Source organism: Falco biarmicus, chromosome 8 (assembly GCF_023638135.1).
Source record: "Falco biarmicus isolate bFalBia1 chromosome 8, bFalBia1.pri, whole genome shotgun sequence".
NCBI lineage: Eukaryota > Metazoa > Chordata > Aves > Falconiformes > Falconidae > Falco > Falco biarmicus.
Genome location: NC_079295.1, coordinates 23,836,319 through 23,847,125, shown reverse-complemented (window position 1 = coordinate 23,847,125; position 10,807 = coordinate 23,836,319). Strand labels below are relative to the sequence as shown.

The following is a 10,807-nucleotide window of genomic DNA, read 5'->3' as shown; positions in this document are numbered from 1 at the left end:
GGATTTTTTTTCTTTTAAAACCTCATTAAATAAAAGCAGTGAGTAATGAACTTATACAATGGGAGTGACCTGGCTCTACTGTCAGCATTACTAATACTCTCATTTTGGCAATACGTGACATACAGAGTGGAAGGCGTTTTGTCTGTGGTTGGACATGTTGAAAATTCACCTGTTCATGGACATGGATCAGTATAGTCACACAACGAGGATTTTAGTAGCTACTAAGGGATCCTCCTTTGCTGGTTGTAAACTGTGGAGAGGGACAAGCAGCGCAATGTGGTAGGAATATAAAGCTATGCTTGACTGGGATAACCATCACTACTGGTTTGCCTAGTAGTATGTAGGGAGTTCTTTCAAGTGGCATATCTGTTCAAATGATCTGGAAGCACAGGAGAGGAGTGTATAACGTGAGATTTAAATGATACAAACTTTATTGATTTCTGCGGAAAAAGGAAATAGGTGGAAGGGAAGAAGTTGTTCACAGAAGCAGTACAGGGTAATTAGGACAACATATGTGCCCTCAAAGCAGCAAGCCTATTTCCAGTTCAGGTTAAACCAGGGCCCTCAGCCTTTCCTGCTGAGGCCAAAAGCATTGTCAATGTCTTCCCACACAGAGTGCTTGGTAATGAAGCTGGGTACAGTAATCTTACAGAGTACTGTAAGAGACTCCAGGTTCCTGAAAATGAATGATGAACTGTCATTCCTCATCAGAACGCTTGCCAACCTGTTCACAGAGCAGAAGTTCTGCAGATTTTAGATGATGTTTTGAGCATGTAATGAGAGTAGGTATAAGTAAAATGCAATTAGAAGTGAAGTCAGGGACTAAAGAAGCGGAATAGCTCCAAAAGTCTTGAAATAAATGGAATCGTTTATGAGGTTAGATAAGGTAATCAAAGGAGTGATGGAATAAATAATATACATAACTTTGACTTCAAGGGTTTACATACTGACATCAATACAGTGTGATTAGAAGATTCTCTAATTTGGGCTGGAGGTCAGGTACTTGTAAGGATGTCCAGACAACTGTGGAAGCCCATGTCTTGGGCTTTAACCCTGTATTCTAAGAGGGCTAGGGATGAGCCCCAGGAACTAATGGTATGAGAAGTCTGGACAACTCTGTGTGTTCTTGGTAAGACATTTTTTCTGGTGTAGGTAAAGCCATTCCTGTAAGGAAATATGGCTTCCCTATTGCATAGTACACCAGCTCAGAGACCCTGCTGCAGCGATTGCTGATGCTCATCATACTAGAGATCTTAATAGATTGTAGTGTTAGAATATTCCATCAGTTATTTCATGGCTGTCCAAGCAATTTAATATTTAGCCAAAGTACGGCTAATATGACATAATATCCACAGATAAAGAAAACACTGGAAACGTGCTAGTGAGCAAACTCCAGGAATATTCTACTTACTGCAAATTTTGAAATATAAAACTTTAAATTCAATAATATTGTATTTCAATGCACTATACCTTTCTGCCCTTGAACAGCATGAAGGGATCCGTTATAAGTCAAAAGCTACCGTGTAGCCTGTGGGTATTATGACTGTGAACACTACTTAATACAGCTGAGTTTCAGCAAGGTCCCTTTCTTATGAGATCAAGTGAAATGGTATTCATTAGTTTTGAGCATTACTGGAATAAAAAGGATCACTGTACGTTAAAAACAAATGCTACCTGTTTGCAATGAGCCTTTTGGTTGAATGTTACATAGGACCAAACAGAGGAACGTTGCTGGAGAGTTTGTTCGCATATTTAAGACTTGTAAAGCATGGGTAGCTGTGGTAGCAGCAATGTGGCAAGCTAAAATAACCTTAGATACTGAGGAGTGCCTTTACGGTTTGGAAGGGCTCTTGAGAGCTGAGAGAAAGGCTGTTGGGGCAGAATGTGTTGGTGTCCTGTGTTATCCCCAGGCAGTATGCTGATGACAAAGAAGTAGAAACCAATGGGGTGTGGTCAAAGTACTTAGATTTTTTTTTTTATTGTTTTACATAGGAAAACCCTTTAAAAAGTGAAGAATAAGGTATTTAGCTCTAGTGATAACGAAAGCATTCTTTATTTGTACCAAAGCCAGTTTTTATCTTGCTTTAACCAACAGAAGGACAAAGAAAAATAAATACAATACAAAAAATGAAATCTTTATTTTTTGGCTCATTTGTAATATTGTTTACATTGTTTATGATAATAACAATTTCTTGCATGCATTTCACCAACACATTACAAGTCAAAAGCATTTGTAAAAGAAAGATTCTACATTTAATGTTCGCTTGTGTATGAAACACAAAATGTCCTGATGTCCTTGATTATACAAATGTGCCATTTTGTTCTTGGGAAATATTGTGGATTCTATTTTTACAAGTCTAGTGCAGTGTGATTCAAAAATAATAAGAATAAGCTATGTAAACCGATACTGCAAGATAGCAAGGACTTCATGAACAATGAGACTGTCTTGGAACTTCTGATGAAACAGCGCTAGAAATTCACATTTCCCTAATACTTTCCTTGCTATGTCCTGTTACCAGATATAACTATTTCGAGACAAGCTGGGTTCCAAATTTACACAATTTACTTCACATTGAAATATATGCAAATATAATATTCAAACAAGATAGTCTACAAATACTTTTTTTTTTCCTCATAGTGTGATGATGCCAGTTTAAAATTACTGTGGTCAGAAATTAAGCCAGGTGAACGAGGAAAGAAATATAAGAAATAGTGATCTAAACTTGAAGACACTTTTCTTATATACAGAACTGTTGCCAAATGGTATTTCTTTACATTATTTATATATACTAACCACATCTTCAACAGGTTAAACAGTTTGCAATATGGCCTGTACAGTCTGATTCTACACCATATAGTAGCCACTTCAAATTTAAAATGCAAAACTAAAGAAGCTCATAAATAGCTGCAACCTATTGCTTAATGACTTGAAAGAATGAGGTCTGGTTGGACAATTTGATTCACTTCACCACTGACACATGGCTTCCTATAGTGGAGACTGTGGACAGTGGAAGGAGCAAGATACAGCAGCAAAAGCATTGACATGCATCAGTGATACTCTCTGAACGATCTACAATGACACAGAATACAACATGTCCTGTTGAACTCTTATGAATTGCTCATACTGTGGTACATATCTGATGCAATTCCACATGGCAAAGCCATTTAATTCTATGCTCAAATATGCACTACAGTATACTGTTAATATTTACATGGCAAAGGGTTTTTTATGGATTTATTAGATGTTGGCCATAATGAAAGAAGACAGTAACTAAAGAACAGTCTAGAGAAAAATTTGAGCTGTTTAAAAACAAAAAAAACCCCACAACAAAATGAAAGAACTCCCAGGTATATTTTGGTGAAGCTATTTTTCCAGTGCAGAAACCGCACAGTATTTTTAAGCTGTGAATATTTTAACAAAAACAAGAACTTGTTAATGTTTAATGACGTGCATAAAAATAAGTCATTGCAGATTCCTGTAAATTAGAGGAGACTTTCCAGGCACATTAATCTGGATGCACATAATCTGGATGCAGCCGTACAGTAGTTAGAACACCTCAAATTTAAGAGCAACCCTGAAACATGGAAGTTCTTGAAATCTTTACCTTTGTGCAATGTCATATTTTTATTTATGCATGATTGAAAAGTGCAGCATGTCTATGCAAATCACTTCTATCTGTACATTATAGAGAATCTGAGAGTAGAACACCTGGTCCTCATACCTCTTTCCCCAACACAAAACCTATTACAAAAATAGTCACATATAATAGTAAACAAATTGTGAATTAAAAAATGATAAATACACTAATACTGATTTTGTAAAAATATGACAAATGTAGCAGTTGCATTACAAACAGTGAAAAGAGTTACCGTTCTATATGTTTTGCAGTATGTGAAACACAAAAACATATCACTTCCCATTCATTTCATGCTCCATGTTCTCTGTGGAGCCACTTTTCCCCTCATTCTTAGCAGTGTCAGTTGTAGTGAAAACAGTAACCTCTTGTCAAGTTTGTTACCCTGATTCACAGAGTCACAGACTGATGATGAAGGTTCACTGTTTTGTTATAGGCACTGACCATTAGTGTATATATATAATGTATATATATATGCACACACACACGCGCGCGCACACACACGCACATATATATATATATGTGTAAAAACTGACAGTTTGGCATAAACCTCCTGCAGGAGTCCAGTTGATGCTTCATTCTCAAAGACTGTAAACATGTTGTCCTACAAACAGAATTCTTAAATCTTTATTTTTTATTTTCCCTGACATCTTTACCTTTGTAGTTCTTTTCTGCTTTATCTTTGTCATATTTTTCTTTGTCTGGCTTTGTTACACTGTCATAGGATGGTGGGGAAGTCGTAGAGGAACTCTCATCTGTTTTTTCTGGAGTGGAGTTCTCATTTAGTTTATCAATAATTATCTCTTTTATAACTGGTCCATCTCCTTCTTTATTTTTATTTCTGTTATATATACTAGACACCTTTTTAACTTTTTGCTTTAAAAGGTAACACCTGTAAGCACGCTGAATAATGACAGCAGATACCTCCTCCTGTTTTCGTTTTAATGTGGTTGTAATTGGTTCATAGGAGACTTTAGAAGGATTGGCCGCCATGAACCGATCTTCCATCTGTATTCTGAGGGCATCCATCTCCCCACTTTCCCCCAAAACACGCTTTGTGAAAGCAAACAAGATGTCAAGGCAGTGAATTCTGTCACCGCTTACCATGGGCAGATCCATTGCAATAAGCTGGACTTTGTTTGGTTTTGCTATAAGAAGAGGAGGATCTAACGAAGCTGCAAAATCTGATAGTTTACTGTATTCTATGAATTGTGTTGCATCGGGATCAAACTTCTCCCAGACTTCATAGAACATCTCAAAGTCATCCTCACTCAAGGGTTCAGCGCTTTCTTCAGTAGCAACGCTGAAGTTCTCCAAAATCACAGCAATGTACATGTTCACCACTACCAGGAACGATATGATAATGTAGCTGACAAAGAAGAAAATCCCAACGGAAGGGTTGCCGCAGTCGCCTTTAACGGAGCTCCCCGGGTGGTCTTTATGGGGGTCACAGTCTGGCTCCCCACTGTTAAGAATTGGGGCTAGCAAACCATCCCAGCCAGCAGACGTGGTAATTTGAAAGAGGCAGATCATGCTGTTGCCAAACGTTTCAAAGTTGAACATGTCATCAATCCCAACTTCCCTCTTGACATAGGCAAAGTTGGACATGCCAAATATCGCATAGATAAACATGACCAGGAAGAGCAGCAGGCCAATGTTGAACAAAGCAGGAAGCGACATCATCAAAGCAAAAAGCAGAGTGCGGATTCCCTTAGCGCCTTTAATGAGACGCAGGATTCGACCGATTCTGGCAAGTCGGATGACTCTGAATAGTGTGGGGGACACAAAATACTTCTCAATCATCTCAGCTAAGAACATACCTAGAGGAAAAAAAAGAATATTTAAAATATAATTTAAAATTTATTCGTTCATTACCTATAGTAAGATTTATTTATTGTCTCCAAAACAGTCAGTATAGAGAGTCTATGTTATAGCAAAACGTCATGAAAGTTATTACATTTTATTGAAACCTGTTACTAAGGTGAAAGCACCTTCCTTATGTTGAAATGCTGTCTAGGAGAAGGGAAATAAGTAAAAGAAGAAAGGCTGCTTGTGGCATGGTAGCTAGTGTCTGTCTAAGCTTTCAGTTACTCCTGAAGCAGCCTGGAAAGAAAAGTTTCTGCCTTTAGATATAATTAGTTCTTGAAGCTGAACAATTAGTTCTTGAAGCTGAGCTTTTTACCACTGTCTTTTATGAAGGAGTATATTGGCTTAATCTCTGCAAATCCATGATTTTTTTAACTTGAGGATCTACACTGTATCAGTACAGCTTCTCTCAGGTGTATCACTCTTGAAGAATCAAGTTTTGTCACACAACTGATTTGCACCTTGGAGAGTCATTAGCTTTTAATTGACAGAAATCTAAATATTTGCCAAGACCGTTGTTAGCAAAAGCAATTAAAAATCTCACCACCTTCACATCTTTTCCAGTTTTAGTACTGAAAGCAAATTTGTGATTAGTTCACATATACCACTAAACATTCCTCTTTATATTTGTACATGTTAATCTAATGTGCCAAATAGTTCCTTTATGTGTTTTGATATAGAAGATGACAGTGACTAACAGGAGAGATAAAAATCTTACACACAACATTTCATATATTGTATGCTATAAAGTATGAAAATCTGAATCAAGATCTAAGTCATATAGGAAAGAGAAAATTTCATATTCAGTATCATAACATCCTTGTACAAATGTTCCCTTTTCCTTCTGCTAGTTCTTTCTTCAAAGGACTTGCTCTTACCTACTATGGAGAGAATCACAACCACAAAATCAAAAATATTCCAGCCTATAGTGAAGTAGTAATGGCGAAGTGAAATCAATTTCAGGACACATTCTCCAGTGAAAAGGATAATGAACACAAGGTTAATTCGGGATAAAATTGTTTCCATTTCTTTACTCTGGTCATCTGTTTCCACCATCATTGTGACCATGTTAAGGCAGATGAGTATCATGATGCTGATGTCAAATACTTGTTTGGTTACAAAATCAAAGACCATGCCTTGGAATTTATTCTGAAAAGAAAACCAAACAAAAAAAGTAATATAGTTTATACTCTGAAAATATTTGTCTTTAAAAATGCAAAATGGGAAAGCAAGTCCCTGCAAGATTCAGGAGGGCAAGATCCATTCATGATGCATCCATTAATATACACCAAACTCATGCTGGTTTGTGTCTCATCCTGTTTGTTTGAGTGGATCAAGAAGTGTACCACTGTTTATTGAAGGGACAGGAAGGAAAACTATGAATAATAATAGTAATAACACTGACAATTGATATTATTGGTGTGAAAAAGGTGATATAACTTGATAACTAGCAAGAGTACCAGGCACATAGAAACTCATTTTCTTATCTTTATTCTTAGCTGGTTTTAGAATACTAATCCCCACAGATGTTTCTCTCTTCCTTCAGTAACTGTGCTTGGTGAGATCTTGGACTACTGAAGTTAAATGTCTCAAACACACCATGACTGCACAGCCCTAGTTTTCCTTTAGTACTTAGCTAAATGTTTATTGCCATATGTCTCTTCTTAGAAAGACTATTTTTAACCACTTGGTGTGTAAGGGGCAACAAGTATTTTATTTTTTTCAAACCCTGTAGGCGTTCAGTAAATAACAGAGTAGTTTCTTACAGAGACATTTATCCTACTTTATGCTTTACTTGCTAGAGCATTCTTTTATTTTGTAAGATTGTCTGCACCTGTTTTTCTCTTTCACATTAGGTGACCACTGCCCCCTTCTGTCTTCAGCAGCAAGGGTCAGTGCATCCCCATTTCCTACAAATCATCTGGGAGGAGCAAACCCCAAAAATTAGGTTTATCTGTGGGTAACAAGAACTAATAAATGATCCAACCAACTGTACTTTTCTAGGACTTAGGCAGGAAATTATGACATTTATCTCATTAAACTTATTAAATGCTACAGTTCATACTTCAGAGTGTATGTTTTTAAATCACACATGAATGATCTAGTCCTCTGAATTCAAAAAAAAGGGGGACAATTTCTACTTTTATAAGAAAATGAATGGAAAAAATATTTTATTTCCAGACATATAACCTTATCTTTTTTGGCTAAAATTATATTCCCAAATGAGTATTTAATATTAGGAGTATAAAAATCAAATCACTCTTACCACTGGCCTTGGTATAGGTTTCTGTGGCTTTTTGGATCCCAGTTTTTTCATTGCATTGTAATATTTCTTCTGTTCCTCTGTCATAAATATATCCTGACCTCCAAAGTAAAGAAATAATATAAAAAACTGATCAGTATCATGTCTACACATAGAACATTTAACTACAGTATGTCCCTCTGTAACATAATAGTACATTTATATTTGATTTTTTCAGGTATTTATAGCGTGGATGCTCATATGCATTCCTAACGCAAAAAACCCCCACCCTTTACTGGTGCCTTGTCAGGCTAACGGCTGAATTTTCCCAGTGTCTTCACGCTCACCTTGGCTGGCATGGCTAAAACGGTTTTTACTATACTGATGCTGTTAAATAACTTGCTGATGAGAATATATTTAGTGCATAGGAGCCTGACTGGTGCCTTACATGTTCCAAATTCTAGATAGATTTTTAGGATTACAGCTAGCCAGGTCTAAAAGTTAGGTAACTCTTGAGGCACAGGTTGTGTCAAGGGAGAACATTTCTGTCTAATCTGAGGGTTTTAATGACAGCAAAAAAACCCCACCTTTGATATAGACTTAATAAAAGTAATCCAAATCATGTCATAGCAAATTAATAATCAAAACAGCACTGGAACCCTGATGAACTCAAATTAGCCTTTGTCTGCAGATGCAAATGCTGCCAGTCAGATGTGCAACTGAGTGACTGAATTTCAGTATAAATGGATCGTGCTTATTGATGAGGCTGAACTAAGTCAGATGGAAACACAATGTCAAAGTCATTGTTTGTTAAACTGGATATCAAAGCCCAAAGCAGGGCATAACTGATAGAAACTGAGGCAGCAGCCCCAGACATGTTTATGGCTCTTTTAAGAAGCTAATGAATATTTTCACAGAGAAAAATTTCTGTAGTTCACAATTGACTTTTACCATAGATTCTGTTTGGTATTGCTGCTTTTTATTTGGTGATTGAATAAAACCAAATCATATGAAAATTGTTTTTCACAGCATACAAATATTTAGAATGATCCTGAGGTTCCATTTCTTTTTGGCAGTTGAAGGCTAAGAATCATGAGGCTTCAAATTATTTTAAATATGTCTATTTGTATTTTTAGATTTTTAAAGTTATTTTGAATAAAATTATGCATTATCAATATAATTATTTTAAACATACCTTTGTGTCAAATGTATACAGAAAAAATTTGCTTCCTTTTATACCTTTGCTTTACCATCACTGATTATAGGTTGTATTTGTGTCTAACAAGTTCATCTCATTTCTCACACAAATGTTAGAAAAATAGAGCTCTTTTGTACACATTTTTATTTGCATCTTTAAGCTTATTCGTGTGAGGTCTATTGGACTTTTAACCAACTGTTTAATTAGCTTGCCAAACTATTATCTGTTGCATAAACACAATGCTATATTGTATCTTCATTAAGTGTCAACAGTTTATAAGATTAATTAAAATTATTTTATCCTAATTCTTTAAAGTTAATAAAAACCACCCTCTCTTCCATGGCAGATAATATTACATTTAATCAAAAGAATAATGCACATTCCCTGTTTGCATCTTCATTTAAGCTCTTACACAATTGGCAAATTATTATGAACCACCTCATGATTTGTCCCTCTTTGCTTGTCAAAATGCTGAAATGCAAAGGTTAAAATCACATCCACAAGATTTAACACAGATTATGTTAAAGAAAAAGAAGGCATTTTTACTCAAGGACTTGAAATAACTTCTCATTTTTATTAGCTTTACATAAATTAGTTATTAATTCATTATAGCTAATAATTTATAGCACTATGGAAACATTTTAAATACTTATCTTCTTTTTTTGTTGGTTGAAGTTGTCTATAATGACACCAATGAAAAGGTTCAAGGTAAAGAATGATCCAAATATGATAAAGATGACAAAATAAAGATACATATACAGGTTGTCCTCATACTTAGGTTGATCTTCTACCTACAAAATAGTATATATTTTATTACCCATGAGAATACTAGATGTAAAACCCAATGTATATAATTTATTAATAATATATGCTATCTCAGCTAGGAAAGCTGTAAACTGCACTCAGCTGTTAAAAAGACCCAACATGTCCACTCCAATCAATATTTGGAGAACTGAAAGCTGAGAGAATGATTACTCATATGGAATTTTAAAGTAAATGTACACACAGATGTGTTTATGTATGTACAGATACACAAAATTCCTTATATAGAAGGAAGAAGCAATGTGGAACTGAGAGTAGTCATTAGTACTTAAATTTTAACAGCACAAATCTAAATATTTTATATTATGTTCAGTGTATTTTTATGCAACAGAATCAATCAATTTTACTATTGCCTAAATCTCCCTGGAACTCTTTTGGTCTTACATGAGTGTTCTTACATCCAGCTAAGAACAGATGCTTTCAATAAATTTCTAGTCATTGAGTTTTGTGAAATCCATTAAATTGAGGAAAATTTCTAAGGAAGATTTTGTTATTGTCTCGATTCTTCTGGATTCCGCATCTCAGTGCCTGCACCTCTATTGCACCATGTGCTAAAGTGTAGAAATGCTGAAGGTAATAAAACAGGATATCCTACGCTGGGAGACAAGTAACACTGTGTGATGACAGATATCACTAATGTGACTATAACCTAGGTTGTATAGAACAAGTTCAGGCATTTATGTGGCACTTTTTTGCACAAGGTAAAAACAGTTTTAATTTTGTAGCCAAGATAAAATTCTAATCCCTGGAAAAATGAACAGATGATCTTCAACCTTAAAATCTAGTTGGAGTTAAATAGCTAGATAACATAAGTACTCAACCTAAAGAAACAACGAAATGCGTAGTTATAAATTACAAATCAAGATTAATATAGTCAATATGTAATAATTACATTACATAATCTTAAATTAATCCATACTTATGATTACCAAAGGAAGTGGTTAAAAAAACTCTTCATTGTTTTTTTCATTACCATTAGCTTTTCCCAAAAAAGTCCAGTTAAATTAATTTATTTGGCTAAACAGAAGGAAGTGGGATTAATTA

At 35.3% G+C, this 10,807-nt stretch overlaps 1 protein-coding gene across 1 annotated transcript in view; it reads right to left on the bottom strand.

Moving 5' to 3' along the window:
* Positions 1-2,039: 2,039 nt before the first annotated feature.
* LOC130154323 (sodium channel protein type 2 subunit alpha-like) overlaps positions 2,040-10,807 on the bottom strand; it is a 78,732-nt gene continuing 69,964 nt past the window's right edge. The window contains exons 25-28 of the mRNA XM_056350320.1: positions 9,595-9,732; positions 7,768-7,872; positions 6,380-6,650; positions 2,040-5,455 (exon numbers count right to left, since the gene is read on the bottom strand). Coding sequence (XP_056206295.1) covers positions 4,263-5,455; positions 6,380-6,650; positions 7,768-7,872; positions 9,595-9,732 — 1,707 coding nt within the window. The 3' untranslated portion in view covers positions 2,040-4,262. The remainder of the gene's footprint in view (positions 5,456-6,379; positions 6,651-7,767; positions 7,873-9,594; positions 9,733-10,807) is intronic.